Below are 20,563 nucleotides of genomic sequence, written 5' to 3' on the forward strand. Positions count from 1 at the left end.
GTGCGCTGGTATTTAAGGTGAGGTGTAATGCAAACACGACCTCACATTCCCATTGTACCGAAGCATTGCACTCACGAGAGCTCCAATGAGCCTCGTTCTCATGAGAACTAGCGCAGTGCCAGGGGTAAGTCGCGTAGCAATGGCAGCAAATATATATATATATATATATATATATATGCATTAATATTTATTTTTTAATATGTGTGTTTACACATATAAACACATTATATATATATATATATAAAAGCATATATATGTATATTTACAGGGAACACACAGTTCCCATACACCGCAATATAAAAAAGGAACTTTTCAGTGCTGTCTTTTTTAACACCACACAGCCGGTGACTTTAGCCCCCAAAAACCACTAAGTGCAGTTATTTTTTTTTTGTTTCTAAAAAATGTTTTGTTTTTTAATTAAGAAAAATAACACAGTCAGGGGCATTTTGTGGACATTTATAAAATTAACCATAGATCTGATCTCTGGTTAATTTTATAAGCGCTAATTGCTACCACAAGTTTACTGTAGAAAAAATTAGCCACTTGTAATGGCCGATTGCTAATTGCGCACCACTTGTAATCTAGCCCATTGCGCCTTATTAAATAAAATCAGTTTCTCATCAGTAATTCCTCTGGTATGTTACATTAAGACTTTTTATCTCACCACTACGTCTATCATCTGCTTGTGTCGCCTAGAGGTGGAGCAATTCCTTGCTGGTATTTGTCTGTGTTTGGTCAGCGGTTAAGCTTCTGCTCTCCATCCACATCCATCCGGCTCATAGGTTTTCTTCTTTGAGTGATAACCACTGTATTATCATTCAGTAACCCTTATTGTTTGGTGTCAATACTGCATTTGTGACGTTTTTATATATTTTAATAAATATTACCTTTTACTATTGGCATAGAGATACTGTTTGCCTACCAGTATAAAGTAAGTGTGCACAATTTCCTGAGCCTGGACTGGCTCTACCAAATGTGAGTAACCATTTGTCTGTTTTTACCATCTGCTCCAAGTGGGTTACAGAATTACGCTATGGTGTGTTTTTTCTTTCATCATTTTATGTGAGGACGAATTCGAAGATATCGAGTGTAGAACATCTCCTCGGGAACGAATATATCCTTCCAATCAATTTATGAACTTTGAGTTCACACATTATCTTTTCACATTTATTTCATATAACATGTACAATGCTAAGCATCTATTGCTATAAGAAAAGGTTTATCCACATGATGTGCACATTAAATATATCTCCCAGATGTCAATCATTTGAGACTGATGTTCTTGTTTATATAATTCTCTAACACTCTATTCATATAAAGACTCCTTTATTCTGTAAATATAATTATTTTATCCCCTATGTAAAACAAACTTACAACTCCTAACACTGGCATATTAATAAACAACACTGGGGGTGCTTTGGTGGTGAATGGTTGTGTAAACTGGTCAGTATGAGGAGAGATCTGTACATTCCTGTGTGGTGTTTGTATTCTATCACATTGATATGAGAGAAACTGAGTTGCACATATATAGAGGAACAAAGGATAGCAGGAGAGCACTTCCAATCTGGGGATTTTATAACTGGGATTAGAAAGTATTATTTACAATAGGATCCTTTTTTGACTCTTCTAATTAGAGAGTTTGTCCTCTTTAGGATATTTTTAAAATAGGTTTCCACACTGTGCTTTTAAGTTTATTTTGTGAGTAAATAAGTTGTGTTTTGTGATACCTGACTGGTATGGGATACCTTTTTCAACTTTTTAAACATGTGAAAGTTTTTTTTCTTTCTCAAAGAGCTTTATTAAGGAATATAAAAATAAGCATATTACAGCGAGACTTGGACAACCAGTCGTCTTTGTTACACAAGTAGGTCACAGAATTTGAAACCTCAAGCAAAAGAACACAAGAAAAACAAAGGAAGCGGCTGAGGCCACTTTCAGGAAGAGTCACTAAATCAAAGTTCAACAATACATGAGATAAGTAACCTCTCACCACATTACCATAAAAATAGGGTTACTTTGGTTGTCGTTAGACGCTCCGGGTTTTTTTGTTGAAAAGGGAAGTCTTGCATGTGTTAACGGAAAGAAACAATCCAAAAACATAACAGTAATACAGTTCCACAGTGTACAAGGACATATATAAACACATGAACAAATAAAATTACATCTTAAGATTCACTAGGGTAGTCATTGGGAAGATCAATGTTTAAACAGAGAAATGGGCTTACAGTGATAAAGGCCTACTATACACATAATTTAAAAATGTTACTAGTATTACTTCTAAATGAGGGGAGGCTATGAACTCTGGATCATTGCACAATGATCTTCCGGGCCACAATAGGTTAATGGCATAGTATAACTATAACATCCAAAATGAGGGATAAGGGGTCGAAGTTGAACTGCTAAACATGATTGTGCTTTTGGATATGAGTTTGAATTGCATGCTCTGTACATATTTTGCCACAACATCGGGGGGACAGACAATTGGTCCGATCGTATCTTGGCCATGGATCTCCAGGTAAGTAGGTAGAAGGGATAACAGAGGGGGAAGGGGGAAAAGGGGATAAGAGTGATAAAAGAGGATGGGAGGAAGGTAGAAGGATTTAGTGCAGATCGGGATTGAGAGGGGACAACTGATTTGGTCTTGCGGTACACTGAGCATCCTGGTGCATAAACCAAATCTCCCAGGTGGACCAGTATGCCTCCTCCTTGTTGAGGTTCCAGTAAAAGCCTCATTCTATTTTAGCTAATAGGTTGACTGAATCAATTACATTGTAATTGACAATGACAATGTAGGGGGAGCAGGGTTCTTCCAGTTTCTTGCAATACAAATTTTCCTTGCGGCAAATACAACAATTTACATTCTTAAGATGGCCTTGGGAGTGTTGGGAGGGAAAAATGTTAAACAAAGCCACCTATGGTTTCATTTCAACATTGCCACCAAGCTTTTTGCTAAGTTGGAGCACCTGATTCCAAGATGGGGACAAAACCGGGCAGGACCACCAGACATGAAGGTCTGAACCTCTCTCCCTGCATCGTCCCCAACAGAGAGGGGAACATCTGAGAGAGTCTAAGAGGTGTGTAGTGCCAGTGCAGTAAAACCTTTATAACTCAATCGAGTTAGCACAATGTAGGGTCTTTTTGGTTATCAAGATAGCTCTCTGCATCGTCTTATCCGGCAATGTCCTCAAAAAGTCAGATTCCCAGGCCCTAACCTGCCACAGTTTATCAGAGTTAGAGACTGAGAGAATTGTGTCATAGTGCCATGAGAGAGCTCTCGGAAGACCAGTCCCAGACCTCCAGATCTTTTCCCATGGGGTTAGATCACGCAGTTCCAATTTGGGGAAACCCCAGGAGAGCAGGAGACTGCAGATTCTGAAGTGTTCAAACGCTAACCAGGGGGGGAATGGAAGGAAATTCTCGGATGATCTGATCTATGGTCTTAAGGGTGGATTGATATAGTTGGGAAACTACCTGAATGCCTTTTTCTTTCCAAAGGGAGCCATGAAAATCTGGGAGGGCCTGGAGGAGGCCAGGAACCTACTGAATAGGGCATGGATGGGGTGCAATAGCTGGGTAGTGTCTCAAATCTCTCCAGGCCTCAAGGCACTCCAGGACAACCGGGTTATGTATTTTAGATTCTTTCTATTTTTAGTGGGAATCCAAGGTAAATCCTTAAGCTCAATACCCACTAGAAGTGAGTGTTGTTCTACATCTCTCCATCTCTGGCCTCCCTCTAGACTAGCCCTCCTTTATGATGTGCGACAGCCTTTCTGCCTCATAATACCCCACTATGTTCGGCATAGAGACTCCCCCTTTCTCATATCATCTATGTAGGATCCTACCAGATATTCTCTGCCTGCCTTTCTGCCACACATATCTCCAAAACATAGATTGGTGGGTATGAAGTGTGGATTTTAGTACATTTATAGGAAGACATCTGAAGTAGTAGAGCACCTTGGGGAGGATTGTCATCTTCAGAAAGGCTATACAGCCTAGCCAAGAGACTTCGCGGAAGTTCCAAGATGCCAGGAGAATTTGGATCTCGTGGAGGAAGAGACCATAATTAACATATTCTAACTAATTTGATATCAGGACCCAATTGAACTCCTAGATGTCTCACGGTATCAATTGACCATTTGAAGTCCTATGTGGCTTTGAGTATCTCTAGCTCGAATGTTGGCATATTAAAAGGGAGAGCTTCTGTTTTAATTTTGTAGTAGCTTAGATCACCAAAATGCTCGATAATCTAAAAGACTTCCAGAAGTGAGCCTATTGGGTGGGTCAGGAAGAGGGTAATATCAACCCAGAATAAGGCTATTTTCTCTCCTTCTCCGCTCACCTGCACTACATAGAGTGTCCTAGAATTACGAATTGCTTGGGCTAGGGGCTCAATCGCTAGGGTGAAAATCAAGGGCGAAAGGGGACAACTCTGCCTTGTTCCTTTGGCAATGGGGAATTCTTGGGATGAGAATCCCATGCCCTTGACCCTAGCGTGAGGAGAAGAGTATAATGCCTGTATTGCTTTAATTGCCTCCGCTGGGAAACAAAACTGTCCGAGAACCTCCTACAGGTAAGCCCATCTGACTCTGTCGAATGCCTTTTCGGCGTCCAATGACAGGGCCAGCATGGGCAGACCAAATCTCTTTGCCTCAGAGAAAATATTAAAGGACCCTTCTGGTGTTGTCAGGGCCCTCTCTACCCTGAGTGAACTCAACCTGATCCGGATGAACCAACTTTGGGAGGAGTTGGCAAAGACGGTTTGCCCATAGCTTTGCATATAGCTTCACATCAAGGTTAATCAGGGAAATGGGGCGGTAGCTACTACACTGGGTGGAGTCTTTCCCTTGTTTAGGAATTGTTAGGATAGTGGCCTGGAGGAATTCCTTATTAAGAGAACAAAGTTCTCGAGTTTCAGAGAAGAGATTCAGAAGAACAGGGGTTAGGAGAGGGCGGAATGTTTTATAAAAAAAGAGTCGTAAACCCACCAGGGCCTGGGGCTTTTGCATTCTTCATATGTTTAATTACTAGCTGGAGTTTGGAGGTGGAGAAGGGGGCCACAAGGTTGTTGCAAGCTAAGTCCTCTAATGAGGGGAGGTTTAATTTACAGAGAAATTATGAAATAGCTTCTAAGGGCAAATCAGGTGAAGTTATATCCTGGGACAAGTTGTATAACTTAGTATAATAACTGGCAAAAGCTTCCCCAACATCTCTAGGCGATGTGACCAATTTGCCATATTTTTCAAGTGCTAGGATTCTAGAGGCCGCTGTTCTACCTCTCAATGTATGGGCTAAAATGGGTGAGGCCTTATTACCATGGACCCTTTCCAATTATTTTGCTTTGATTTGGGCCCTTAACCGGGATACCTCTGCTGCAATTGTCGGAGAGGGGTTGAATTAGTTAAGTAGTTCTTTGGCTCTCAAGCTTGATACTAAGAGTCCCAGAGGAGTGCCTCTCTGGGAGGGAAGGGAAGCTTGTTTTTGAATACATATACCATGCAGATAGGCTTTGAGGGAAGCCCACAAGATCTGATAGGAGGAATGGGACCCTTAATTAATCAATAAGAATTCTGAGATAGAGGACTGAATTAGTGGTTTAAATTACGGGTCTTCCCATAGGCTCTTAGGGAGTCTCCAAGATGGGGCAATTATATTCTGAGTGTCTGTGGAGAATGTGAGGGTCAGAACATCATGGTCCGACCAGGAACAGACTCTAATCAGGGACTTGGAAATGATATTTAGTGTCCAAGAGTCAGTGAAAAAGTGGTCTAGCCTAAAGTAGGAGTTATGTGGTCTAGAGTAAAATGTAAAGTCCTTACCACTTGGGTAAAGAGACCTCCAAACATCAAAGAGGTTATATTATGTAATAATGGATCTAAATTTGGAGGCTGTGTTTATCGTGTAAAAATCTATGCTTTTACCTGCTGGAGTTTGTTTGTCCTTCTGGGGGTCCCAGACCATGTTAAAATCCCCACCCAGGGGGCGGAGCCAAGCCACGCAGGCAGATGGCTGTGTTTTAGAGTTGCTCCTCAAACCCTCAGGCAAATATAGCTCTAAAATGGCATAATTTCATTATTTTATAGCCCAAAAGCATTCCAAAAGAGGGACACTAATACAGCACTCCCTGCTATACCATCAAGTCTCTGCCGTTGACAGAGACCCCACAACAATAAGGCAATCGGCTGCGAATAGATCTTAGGCTGCTAAGTAGCCATCAAAGGAGGCGCAACGGTGCCGACATTATATTCTACCCACCACTCCCTTGCATTGTTTGGAGGTGAGAGAGGGAAGCTGTCGCTTACCGCACATCTATCTGGAGACACCACGGCTTCCTCGCACGGCTCTGGGGTAAGACCTGAAATCACTCACGCGGCCGCGCCGCATTACACTGCCTGAGGCCTAAGTGCGTCATCTCTCCTTAACGGCTCCTCACGAGCTAACATAACAACTTTAGATATGAAGGGGGGACTAGCGACTCTGTTATACTGACTCCCCATGCCAATTTTACAGTGTCACATTTAAAAAGGATACCTAAAGACTTGCCGAAATGAAACAGGCCTACTACCCAAACTAATCTCACAGTCTGCTGGGCACTTTCTTTCTTATTTCTGCTACCCTTACTGTGCCACAAATCTAATAACAATTTGACAGGGGGGAAGATCGCATCTAACATCAAGATAAAAATTAGATACACACCCTTCCATTGTTTTTATCTTTTATTTTATTGAACTGGATTCTGCATGAGACCTGAGCTGACCCTCAGTTTGAAGAGAATAGAAAAGAAATAATCAAAAAAAAAAAAAGAAAGAGAAATAAAGCTTTGCTTGAGTGGACTCCTGCCTGTCAGAGTTGTGTTTTACTAGTGTTGGGACACAGCATTTATACCAATCTGAGACAAGTACATTGTTATAATGAAAAAGTGAATCTAGCCGCATTGATATAACATAACAGACTTTTAGCAGCTGCACAAGAGGAGAAAAACAGGAGAAGGTGGGAGGAAAAAGAATAAGAGTGATGCCTTGCAAAAAACAAGTTAAAATTGACAAAATTACAACCGAAAGCACATTAAATAAATACCTAAAACCAGTGGAACAGCCCTGCTCTCCAATAACTGATACTATAGAGACCAGCTTACTACACTCTGCTGCACAACAAAAAGACCTTGACAAAATGGCTTCCCACAGTGATCGCATAACAAAGGAAGATCTAAAGCATTTATCCTCAAAAGAAGACATAAAAAATGTGGTCCAGGAGATGCGCACTCTTTTCAATGACCTTAGAAAAGATATCACATTACTAGATGCCAGAGTCTTGCAGGTTGAGACGACGCAACAAGAACAAGCAACATCAGTACAATCACTGAACACAGAACTCCAAGATAAAAATGAAGTTATACAACAATTGTCAGATAAGGTTGAAGACTTGGATAATAGAGGCCGCCGAAACAATTTACGCTTCAGAGGAGTCTCTGAATTGGTTCACCCACCGGCAATTGATGGTTACCTCCAAAGTTTATTTTGAACCCTAAAAGACACTCCGTCAGCTCCAGATATAATGCTTGAACGCGCACACAGGGCACTCAGAGCCAAGCCGCCACCCAAAGCACCCCCCAGGGATATAATTGTTCGCTTCTTAAATTATAAAGACAAAGAAGAGATCCTCAAATTAGCCCGCCTTAAGAGCCCTATACACCATGCAGGTGAAGAAATTCAAATCTTTTCAGACTTGTCACCTACTACTCTCCAAAAGAGAAGGGAGCTGAGCCATGTTACATCCAGATTGAGAGCACATAAAATCCAGTACCGCTGGGGCTTCCCGGTCTCATTAGTGGCCACGCACCAGAACAAGACTGCAGTGTTCAACCCGGGAGCAGACCTGCAAGCCTTCTATACAAACCTCTCAATTGCTGAGTCTAGGCCTGGCCCAGAGACAACTCAAGGACACTCTTCTTCAAGCCCGTGATCAAGAATCAATTGATGCAGGAAACTTTCTATATTGAGGATGCAGTAACTTTGCTTTAAGAATTACCCAAACAGTATCCTTTTTCATTTGTCTAAGCTTTTGGTAAAATCTCTTGTGCTTGAGACATTACCGGGCCACCTGGAATTAAGGGCCCATAGATAACTCAAGATGTGCCATAATGCCCTTTACATTAAGAATGTCCTAGACCAGAGATCCATGGACTTTTGAATTTGTTGCATTTAGATTATATAGAGTTATTTAATGTAAGGTTTATAGTACCGATTTACTAAATGTTACCTCTGTTGGGATTAAGTTCAAATATTCCTACCAATAATTTAAGAGAGTTACCTCTTTTCCAAATAGCCTCTTACCTTTCCTTTACATCCCCTTACTCATAACCTGCCCTACCCCTCCCCTATTCCCCCATGTTTTTCCTCCCCCCCCCCTCCCCTGCCCCTTTCCCTTGCCAAATATTATATTATGCCAACTGTACAATTGACCTCAAAGGAGTGGACTAAACCCACACCGGAGGACACATATGAGTATATCGTTTAAATTAGTCTGAGGGTTACTACCCCGTCTGTATTTCTATTTTATTGTTACTGTTGAATGCCTATTTAGTATTTGACTGTACACTTTCCTTCTCTACTTCTTCATACCTTTAAATTATACTATATACACCCTCATTTATTCTCTTTCATCGAACTCCTTCTTTCTTTTATCCTTTAACAGCCCTACCCAACCCTTTTTTTTACTTTAACCTCTAGACTTCTTACTCTTCCCACTCCCTTTTTTTTTTTTTTTCTCTCCCCCAGAATGAACCAACGAGCTAGTAGATTTGGTGCCCACACCCTAACAATGACCACGGTCAACGCCAAAGGATTAAATAATCCAGGTAAGAGATCCATCGCTTTTAGAGCTCTCAAAAATTTATACAGTCATGTTCTCTTCTTCCAAGAGACACATTTCCGTAGAGGGAGGGAGCCAAAATGGTTTAGCACACAATATCCGACTGCCTTTTTTGCCTCCGGTACAGCTAAGAGGTGTGGGGTGGGTATACTGATACACCAATCGGTCCCGCTGAAAAATTTACATGTTGAAAAAGACCCAGAGGGCAGATATCTGCTCATTACGGGTCTGCTATATGAACACCCTATCACTTTAGCCACATTGTACAGCCCGAATGCTGACCAGCATCTTTTCATGACTAAATTTTCTAAGATTCTCTTGGATCATGCGAAGGGCCCGGTGTTTCTCTCTGGAGACTTTAATATCACTATGGATGCACAATTGGATACATCAAACAGTGTAACTAGCACCTCACCCAAAATAATTAAATCGGTTAGATCCACCATCACAAATTTACATTTACATGACGTCTGGCGGACACTACACCCAACCAACAAAGACTTCACCTTTTTCTCCTCCCCACACAACAAATATTCCCGTATAGACTATTTCTTTACCGACTCCAATGGGTTAGACATGATCACTGACTGCTCAATTGGACCGATCACATGGTCTGACCACGCCCCTGTTACCTGCTCAGTACAATGGCCCGACTTACCACCTACAACATACACTTGGAGACTAGACGACACCCTACTAAATGACCCCTTAATTAAAATTGACATACAAAACTCTCTGAATGATTACCTAGCTCATAATTGCCCCTCCCAGACCTCGCCTATAACGGTATGGGAGGCGCATAAATGCGTTATACGAGGTGAGTTTCTCAAACACCAGGCGAGACTTAACAGAAATCGCAGATTAAGACACACACAATTGCTCCAAAATGTTATTCAAATAGAAGAGAAACACAAAAGTGACCCTTCAGATTTAGATATTAAAATGAAACTAGAGAAAGCTAAATCTGATTTGAATGCACATTTGCGTGAGGCTTATCAGCGTAAGATGTTGCATTTAAAACAGCAATACTATGAAGGAGGCAATAAACCCGGCAAATTGCTGGCTAGGGCGGTCCGAAGAAAACAACTTAAAACACATATACATTGGATACAAAACCCAGACGGGTCGATATTAAAAGGCTCTAAGCAAATAGCTCATTCTTTTCATTCATTCTATCAGTCACTATACAACATCACACAATCACAGAGACCTGAAGACTCACACAGAGACATAATTGAGAGAGACCGCTTGATGATGCAATATTTAACCGCACTGAAATTGCCCCAACTAGATTCTGAACAAAGAGATAGCCTTAATAAATGCATTTCAGCAGATGAAATAATACAAGCTATTAAGGATTTCCCAAATGGGAAAAGCCCAGGCCCAGATGGTTTCTCCCCTAGGTATTATAAACTATTTGGTGGCACCTTGAGTCCTCTAATGCTCCAACTCTTCAATAACTTAATAGAACAGCCTACACTCTCTAGCTCAATGCTTGAAGCATATATTACAGTTATCCCCAGACCCGGGAAACCCCCCATCTCTCCAGCTAATTTTAGGCCTATATCCTTATTAAATTTAGACATAAAAATTCTAGCCAAAATTCTGGCGAACCGCCTCAATAGATTCTTCCCGGGTCTCATCTCCTCCGACCAAGTTGGATTTGTGCCGGGAAGAGAGGCGCGGGATAATACCAATAAAGTGATCCAGTTGCTAAATTATGCGCAAACTGAGAAGGTGCCTATGGCGCTATTCTCGACCGACGCGGAGAAGGCCTTCGACCGGGTCGATTGGTCTTTTCTGCGTCAGGTTATGAGGACCATGAACTTTGGGGAACCCTTCCTGAACATGGTTTTCGCACTATACTCTTCCCCAAATGCACGAATCAGAATAAATGGAACACTATCAAATATATTTACAATATCAAACGGAACCCGACAAGGGTGTCCCCTGTCCCCTCTACTTTTTGCCCTCTCCATAGAAGCCCTAGCGCAGAAAGTCAGACTTAATCCAAATATCAAGGGTGTCCAGGTGGGTGATGTGGAGTATAAACAAGCGTTATACGCAGATGATGTCCTTTACACCCTCACTAATGTAGAAACATCCATTCCAGAGCTGCTAAAAGAAATCCGAGAATATGGTGAGTTATCTAACTTCCACCTAAACCTTTCGAAGTCAGAACTCCTTAATATTAATGCCCCAATAGAACAAATTCGATCCTTAGCAACTAATTACAATGTCCCCATAGCTAAATCCAAACTGAAATACCTTGGTATCTATCTATCTATCATCAAACTCCTCAGACTTATATAAACATAACTACCTCACATTACGTAGAGAAATAATTAATGACCTATCCTCCTGGAGAAATAAATCCTTATCTTGGTTAGGGAAAATTGGTTTAGTCAAGATGAACATTTTGCCACGTATTCTGTACATTATACAAACTGTACCTATACGCCTACCCACTGACTTCTTATCACAACTACAGGGTTCCTTGGAGCGGTTCATCTGGACTGGTGTAAAACCCAGAATTCCAAAAAAAACATTATACCTTCCTAGAGACAAGGGAGGGCTGGGATTCCCTAATCTGGCCTTATATAGAAGAGCTATACTCCTTCAGAGATTGGTGGAGTGGTCGCACAACACATCTCAGAAACAATGGGTTAGACTGGATGGACAGATCCTACATACCAACAACGTGGCATCCTATGCGTGGCTCCATGCTCCCAAACGCCCTAAACTCTTACACAAATATCATCTAACGTCAGAAACATTTCTAGAATAGGACAGGTTACTTGCAACAAGCACACACATCTCGACAAGATCATCCCCAATGTTGCCGATTTTTGAAAACCCCGAGATTCCCTACTATGAATTGTGTAAACGTAAAATTGCACCACATAATCTGAGATTAGGAACACTACATTTCGCCCTCCATAACGGTAGATTACGTCCACAACAAGAAATGGTGGAACTCCATGGAGAAGTTTTCTCCTCTTGGTTAAGATACCATCAGTTATCGCATTACTTGTCACACCATAACGAAAGGGAAAATTTTCTCAGAGACCTTACTCCCTTCGAAACACTTTGCACAGGGACCTCACCACCAAGACGGTTAATCTCAAAAATATATAAATTGCTTTTGACGCCACCAGATACTCCACTCCCTTCATTCACTAGAGCATGGAATAGAGATCTTAATTCTATTATTGAAGAGGATGATTGGCTTAAATCGTTTAAGTTAATTAGACGATCCTCTGTCTCAGCCACAGTTCAAGAAATACAAATTAAACTACTCTCTAGATGGTACTATACTCCACATAGACTCCATCAGATTTTTCCGACAGTCAAAGACACTTGCTGGAGAGGTTGCGGTGAACAGGGTACTCTTATTCATATTTGGTGGGAATGCCCCAAGTTGACTAATTACTGGACGTCAGTCCTGAAAGAGATATCCGAGAAACTGAATACACACATCCCCATATCTCCAGAAACTTTACTGTTCCTTCATCTTCCTGACACTAAGAGTAGTCACAACCGGGCCCTTCTCCTGATTATGCTTACTGGTGCCAAGAGATTAATACCAAGGCTATGGAAATCTAAAGAAACACCCATCCTCCCTGACTGGCGCTTAGCAGTGGAGGATCTGTTGAGCCTAGAGAAACTCCACTACCTTAAGAGCAACCAGATGGCCACGTATGAACTAATGTTGGCCACTTGGAACCCTCCTCATACACATTCACAGTAATGGTGACCAATTACTTATACTTAAATACTCCTGACCGTGCTAATACGTTCAATTACAAAAAAAAATTTTTTATTTTTTTTTATTTTATTTTTTTCCTCCCCCTCCTTTCTCTCTCTCTTCTTAGTTGCACTGTACTCTAACTTCTTAGTCTTTTGTACTTTTCTTAGTTCTTGTTAGAATGTATACTTCTTCTTAAGAACAAGCTAAGATCAAAAAGAAAATGTTGAACTGTTTAACAACAAAAATCCAAGTTTTACTATATTGAAAGTTACGCCAGAGTTCTTTTTCTGCCTTGGCCAGAGGGCACTATAGCTAACACAGTAGAGGACTTTCCCTCCCCGATTTTGGAGAGGATCCATTTCTGGACACTAAATACTGTTGGACTTGTGCCATTACCCTTCCTCAGCTTTTAGCATTTGGAACTCTTGATCATAAGCCCTCTTGTATAATATGATGGTGTAACATTTCGTTTATGTATGATGTTTCCTTATGTTTAATAAAGCTTGTTTAAAAAAAAAAAAAAAAAAAAAAAAAAAAAAAAAACCCAACCCAGGACAAGGGTTGCCGCTTTGATCTTTTCAACTCTATTAAGGAGATTCCTCAGGAAACTGGGTTTTGATTGATTGGGGGTGTATAAGTTAACATAGTTTGCATTGCAGGATTAGGAATCTGCCCACTGTATCAGTTTCCAAACTTAATTGCTCAACCCCCATGTTTTTCTGGAAAAATATTGCTACCCCCCTCGATTTGTCTTGGAATGAGGCTTGAACCATTATAGGGTAGTCGGGTAGCTTGTACTTAGTGACAAGGGACAGTGGGTTTCGTGAACAAAGAGCACTGCTGCATTAAGGGATTTCATGGAGTTGTTCAGCATATTCCTTTTAGTACAAGAGTTTAGACCCTTTACATTTAATTTAGGGTTTCTTGTGTTTGTCTCATATTTGTACTTTAGATGGGAGGATAGGGAGGGGTCAAATAGAAAAGGGCAGAGTAAGAGATACTGAAGAGAAAGGGAAAACTTACCACACCTGGAGATCCAAGGAGCTGGGAGATTCAATACGGTCTTCTGAGATAGAGAGACCAACACTCTGCCCTTCGAGCGTAGCAGCGAGACCGATCTACAGGAAGTAGCTACTCTGTATACACAAACAAATAAAATAGCATAAGTCACAGACACAGTAACAAAATATTATTGACAATTGTACAAAAGAAGAATACAAAGAAAACATTGATCTCAAAATAAGATTAAAAGGAACACCAATAGCAACCTGAGTAGCTAATGGATATTACGGTATGGCACAGTAGATCCTACTCTAGTGGGAGTTATAAGAAAAATCATGTGAATATAAAGATGGAAGGTTATTCCACCTAAAGTTGAGGCATGACTAAGGAACTAAGTCAATCTCTACGGTCCCGATTAAGGGGATTAAAATAAATCAAGTTTTGGGGGGGGGGGGGGAAGATTGATCAAAACAATATAAGATGAGCTACTAGGGGAACTAACACCCTAGGGGCATGAGTGAACAATTAAATTAAATTTTACTCTGTTTTTCGGGTGGTGGAGGGTTAGCTCATTGCATCTGGCATCATAAATTTAACGTGCAGGAGAATAATGAAAGGATCCTTCCTTATGTAGTTTAGGGCCCCGAATGGGGTATCAATGGCTACTGGGCCCATGGAGCTAACTTTGGGTTAGATAAGGGGATTGGTCAATAATTAATTGAACCACATTAAAAGTAGTTAGTTGGGAACAAAATATGGACCAATAGAGGAGGACTAAACCTCAGAGAAAGGAACTTTGAAAAGGGCCTAGAAATTAATCTTAGTACCTCGTTGGAAGGGGGGGGGGTACTCTATAGGGAACTGACAAGGGGAAACATTGTTCAAGGCACATTGGAGAGAGAAATTAACTAAACAAGGTAATACTGAGTTGGTAAGTACTCAGGTAAACTGCGATTAGGTACAGTAATATGTAAAACATCTGGAAATTGACTTTACACAGCAGAGGGGAGTACTTAGTCTGTCTTAACAAGAGAAAACACAAAAACCAAAGTCAACTTTAGCATAGGGGAATGCATAGGAAGAATACTAATATGTATTTTCAGAAAACAAACTGAAACTATACTTATTACAATATCACTGTGTGAAGTGAGGTGCCCGCTTCAAGGGTAGCTTTCTCCTGTCCAGGGGGCTAAAGTAACTACTTCAAGTGACTGGCCGCTGAGGAAGTGGGAGCCATTCTCAAGCTGATGCCTGGAGTTTCTTACCCGGGTTCGGAAGGGTCGGTAAGTTCAGTGGATAAATTAAGGTTCCAGTCCTTAAGTAGGGCAAATCCTTCTTTCGGGGTAAGGATTGTGTGAGTTTTGCCATTTTTGGAGATTATCAGCTTGGTGGGATATCCCCATCAATATTTGATGCTTTGTTTCCTGGGGGTTTGGGTGATAGATCTAAAGGATCTCCTCTTTTGAAGGGTGAAGGCAGACACATCAGGGTAGATGGATATCGATTGGAACTTTTCAGGAAGGCTGGGGTTATTGGCTAACTCCCATAGGATTTTTTCCTTGTGTGTGAAAAAATGGATCCTCGTCAGGACATCTCTGAGTTTATCTTGTGGTATGTTTCTGGGTCTGGGCACCCTGTCGATCAAGAGATTCAGGGGGTCATGAGTTGGCATAAGCTTGAGACAAAGTTCTTTAATGATGCTTTCTAGGTCAGTAGAGGTTACTTCCTCAGAGACTCCACGGAATCTCAAGCTATTTCTCCTAGACCTGTCTTCCAGGTCTGCGAGCTTAAGTTCTAGATCTGTTATTTGGACCGCTAGATTTTGGGAATAGGAGAGCAAATTGGCATGATCTAATAGCTAGATCTTCGTTTTTCCTCTCTAGCGCTTTGGTGCGTTTGCCAATTGCAGCTATGTCTCTTCTCAATTCAGCTGCAGAGTCTTTTATAGCTTTAGTTAGTGTGTCTTGCATGGCATTCATGCGTTGAGTGAGAATGTCCCCAATATTAGAGGCCATGTCTTCTGTAGTGGATAGAGACCCTGCATGTTCGTTAAGATCTTACTGGGGGTTTTCACTCTGTGTAAGAGGAGGGTCTAGAGGGGTAAGTTCTCTAAAATGGTTGATTACTGTCTTTTTGTTAGAATTTGTACCTTTAGGCTTCTTTTTAGCAGACTGAGACATAGTACATAGGTGCCCAGAGAATGAAAGTAGGGTATAATATGTTGCAGCGAAACAATATCACATGGCTGAGGAAAGATAAACTGAGCAAAAGGGAATGAACAAGGCTCCCAGGGTGGCAGTATTGTCAATTATGCCATCTTCATTTTATTTATACACCTGGATGAATTTGTACAGGATCCAGCTAGAATACTTTATTAGAGTCCCTGTAGAATTACTGGGAAAGACTAACAGGGTGTCCTGGTTTCAGGTGGGCTAAGGGTGAAGGGTAACTGGTGTAGCTGTGTATGTAGGGTAAGAGGGGAGGCCACTGATGATAGGTGACCATGCAGTGAATAGAGACAGTTCCTGTTTAACTAGCCCAAGTTCCACGTGGATCTGTAGTGGGCCCAATTTCAGATGGCCGGTGTCTGAGGGGCTAAGAGGTGATATACCCAATGGTATGGGGCGGACTATACCAGTTCCTCACTAAGTATTCCCTCAATCCACTTGTACCTGTGGCCTTTAGGCTCTTGTTGTTGGCTCGGGTTCTCTTGGAGGGGACAGACTGTGCCTTTTTGCAGTAAAATCTGTGTGTCCTTCACTCTGGATCCCTGCAAACTTGTTATCTGGAAAGGATGATAGCTGTTGCTATCCCAGGATTCGTCCATAAGAAGATGCTGCACGGCAGGCAGAGTAGGCCGCAAGTTTGTGGGCACCCCTAGGCTGAATTTTTGGGGCCGGGCAATGTAGGTGGAGGTCTGATTCCAATCTGATAGTACCGGAACACACAGTGCCAGAGTAGGGTAGTCTCTCGTCCCAGAATAATGTTGGATTGGATAGAGGTTCGTGTAGGCCACGGCACTCCACCGCACCGCAGGTTCCGGCAGTAAATTAGGCAGGACTTCTCTCAAAAGTAACCCCGTACAGCTAGGCAGGCTAAACCCAACAAGTAGGGCAATTTGGGCTTCTAAAAAGTCGTCTTAATCGACCATTTGTAGGAGTTTGTGCCAGAGCTCTTAGCACACATGTCCTACCAGCACGCCAGTTTGCTCCGCCCCCCATGTGAAAGGTTTTTATCCTGTGTGAATCCTTTCATGATATTTCAGATTACTCTTTACTCTAAAAAATTTGCCACACACAGTACATGTGAAAGGTTTTTCTCCTGTGTGAATCCTTTCATGAGTTTTCAGATTACTTATTTGTGTAAAACATTTTCCACACTCTGTACATGTGAAAGGCTTTTTTCCTGTGTGGCTCCTTTCATGAGTTTTCAGATTACTTATTTGTGTAAAACATTTTCCACACTCTGTACATGTGAAAGGGTTTTCTCCAGTGTGAATCCTTTCATGAGTTTTCAGTTTACTCTTTTCAGTAAAACATTTTCCACACTCTGTACATGTGAAAGGTTTTTCTCCTGTGTGAATCCTTTCATGAGTTTTCAGATTACTATTGGTTCTAAATCCTTTTCCACACTCTTTACATGTGAAAGGCTTTTCTCCTGTGTGACTCCTTTCATGAGTTTTCAGACTATTTATATGTGTAAAACTTTTTCCACACTCTGTACATGTAAAAGGCTTTTCTCCTGTGTGAATCCTTTCATGAGTTTTTAGATCATTTATTTGTTTAAAACCTTTTCCACACTCTGTACATGTGAAAGGCTTTTCTCCGGTGTGAATCATTTCATGAGTTTTCAGATTACTCTTAAGTGTAAAACCTTTTCCACACTCTGTACATGTGAAAGGCTTTTCTCCTGTGTGAATCCTTTCATGAGTTTTCAAATCACTCTTGGTTGTAAATCCTTTTCCACACTCTGTACATGTGAAAGGCTTTTCTCCTGTGTGAATCCTTTCATGACGTTTCAGATGATCCATTTTTGTAAAACTTTTTTCACACTCTGTACATGTTAAAGGCTTTTCTCCTGTGTGACTCCTTTCATGAGTTTTCAGACTACTCTTATGTGTAAAACTTTTTCCACACTCTGTACATGTGAACTTCTTTTCTCCTGCGTGAATCATTTTATGACATTTCAGATGATCCATTTGTGTAAAACATTTTCCGCAATCTGTACATGTGAAAGGTTTTTCTCCTGTGTGACTCCTTTCATGAATTTTAAGATTACTCTAATGTGTAAAACTTTTTCCACACTCATTACATGTGAAAGGTTTCTCCCCTGTGTGGGTCTTTTTGTGATACCTAAGGCCTCCTTTAGATGTGAAACATCTCCCATATTCTGTACGTGTGAGTTTTCACAACTGTGTGAACTGTGTGGTGTTCAATGAGATGCAAATTACATGTAAAGCATTTCTTACACTCTGTACATTTGAAAGGTTTCTCCTTTGTATGAATTATTTGGCTAGAATTAAGACTTTTCCCTTCTTTTAAATGTTTTGAAAACTCAGTAAATGTGTGTGGTTTATCCTCTGGGGTAATCATTTCTCTAGATAAGGCATAAATGTTGTCCTCTTATTTGATGACTAAATTACTCTCTGTACATAATTATTGCTGCATAGTTCCTGCCAATTCCCCATCTCCTTTAAATATCTGCTGGGATATCCCCAATGTTTGTGAATAGTCATTAGTGTCCAAGACTTTTGAAGTTTATGGTATCCTTCTGATGCTTCCTGTGATATGAACTTTTCAAGTGATTGTGTACATAAAAAGAAAAGGAATAAAGAAAATGAAGAAAGTTTATTCTTTATAATGGAATCCATCGTCTTACACAAATCATATTTATTTACACTCCATAAAATAGCTTCTGTTTTGTGTTCATTTTTAATTTGATTTACCTGTAAATCACAAATTAAAACAACGGAAGATAAATAATATAAACATTTTTTACATCACAATAAACTAAAACACAGATTACTAATTAAAACAAGTTATAGGGCCCCATTAAACAAGGTGCAGGTGGATAATGTTCTCAGATAGGGAACAAGTACATCTGTATTCTGGGCAAGAGAGGTGGCATCCACCATCCTACTTTAACATTGCACAAGCAACTGCACATACAGTCCTGCCCTGCTCATGCTCAACCAGTGGGTGATAATATGATGTCTTAATCATCACAGACTAATAATTAGTTGGCAAGTTTAGAAAGGCTAAGGAGCAGCGATCTTATGATGTTTTTTAGCTTCTGGCTGTGGTTGTTTGATTTATATAATCAGCCTAAAACTTAATTACTTTTAATAATTCTCACTGTTAAATTAAGCACACAAATCAGTGGCAGTTCTGGGGTGGGGAACACTTACTGGGGAAGTTGTGGGTGCCTCACACATGGGAACAAGGTAGGCATGTGTAGTTGTGGGAGTTCCATGAGCTGGGTCAGGGCAGGGGAAGGTAGAGTTGCAGGTGTTCTGAGAGCCGGTGTTGACACAAATGTACTTAAAAGATGCAAATAAAAATATAATAGTTTATATTTGTTTAATGAGCGATCTATTCTATTTTCCCAGTAATTAAAGTCAGCATAATATCTATTTTACTCACCTAACACATATGAGTTCATGCTGATAACAGGCTCCAATGTCTGTGCTCAGGAAGAAGGTTCCCTTATTCACCCCAGTTACAGCAATACCTGATATCTCTCAGTGCTCTGGCCGTGTCTGTAAAAAGTATATAGTAGGGTTTTTGCTAATGGATTATATCTATCTATCTATCTATCTATCTATCTATCTATCTATCTATCTATCTATACACACACATGCATACACACACGACAAGAGGAAACAGAGATATTAATAAAACACAGACCAGTAAAGTAACAAGAGATATAAAACAAACGATTAATAACAGACAGAATATAAAACAAAACACAATATTATCTGAGAATACACAAATTGATAAGGGAGAATGTGACAATCAGCACAAAGTGTTGTGTAACTGGAAGGAATAGGTGCAGGGGAAGGTGGGGTAGATAACGTAAGAAGGGAGATAGGGAAGGATAATGTATAGAGGAGTATAGAGCACAGTAAATGACATAAGGTGCTATTAGACACAATGTATTGTCTGTACCTGATCACATAAAACAGCCAATGACACTAAATACTGAGCATGGGCCTAATTAGCATCACTTTCTCTTGTCTCATTTATACTAATAAAGGGACAGTGTAAAGCTGCACAATATACAGGGCACTACACAACAGGCTGAATGCTGCTGTAAACACAATATAGTAACACATTTGTACATAATAAATTATTAGCAAGAGATCTGCTAAACTAGATTATTCCATCAGTTCAGTAGCCCAGAGAGCTGAGTGTGCCAGGGTGTATATATCTATAGTTACACTCTTATACCAGGGCATTATAGTGACAAAGTGACAGGATCATGTAGTATTATCACTATACACCCTGCAAATCTATATAACCTCTGATCGAGTACCAGCACATTATTTAGTCTGCCTCAATACAAAAATAAAGCAGCTTGATTCTCCTTTTCCTACAGAGCACCACAATTATGGAACAACCTCCCGCACACTTTCAAACCTTCCCCAAGCCTAATATCCTTTAACCCCTTAATGACCACAGCACTTTTCCATTTTCTGTCCGTTTGGGACCAAGGCTATTTTTAAATTTTTGCAGTGTTTGTGTTTAGCTGTAATTTTCCTCTTACGCATTTACTGTACCCACACATATTATATACTGTTTATATACTCATTACTGTACCCACACATATTATATACAGTTTTCTCGCCATTAAATGGACTTTCAAAATATACCATTATTTTCATCATATCTTATAATTTGCTATAAAAAAATACAAAATATGATGAAAAAATGGTAAAAAACA

General features: G+C 40.5%; 1 protein-coding gene across 2 annotated transcripts in view; it reads right to left on the reverse strand.

The window, feature by feature from the left end:
- LOC128659812 (gastrula zinc finger protein XlCGF26.1-like) overlaps positions 1-19,380 on the reverse strand; it is a 57,382-nt gene extending 38,002 nt beyond the window's left edge. Inside the window, exons 1-3 of one of the 2 annotated variants that reach the window (XM_053713384.1) lie at positions 19,264-19,380; positions 19,029-19,160; positions 16,927-18,413 (exon numbers count right to left, since the gene is read on the reverse strand). In XM_053713384.1, the coding sequence (XP_053569359.1) occupies positions 16,927-17,819 (893 nt within the window). In that variant the 5' untranslated portion in view covers positions 17,820-18,413; positions 19,029-19,160; positions 19,264-19,380. Of the gene's footprint in view, positions 1-13,162; positions 13,756-16,926; positions 18,414-19,028; positions 19,161-19,263 lie in introns of those variants that run through there. The other variant, XR_008402483.1, reaches the window with a different exon arrangement.
- Positions 19,381-20,563: the final 1,183 nt, after the last annotated feature.

The sequence above is a fragment of the Bombina bombina genome, chromosome 5 (genome assembly GCF_027579735.1).
Source record: "Bombina bombina isolate aBomBom1 chromosome 5, aBomBom1.pri, whole genome shotgun sequence".
In the NCBI taxonomy this organism is placed as follows: Eukaryota; Metazoa; Chordata; class Amphibia; order Anura; family Bombinatoridae; genus Bombina; species Bombina bombina.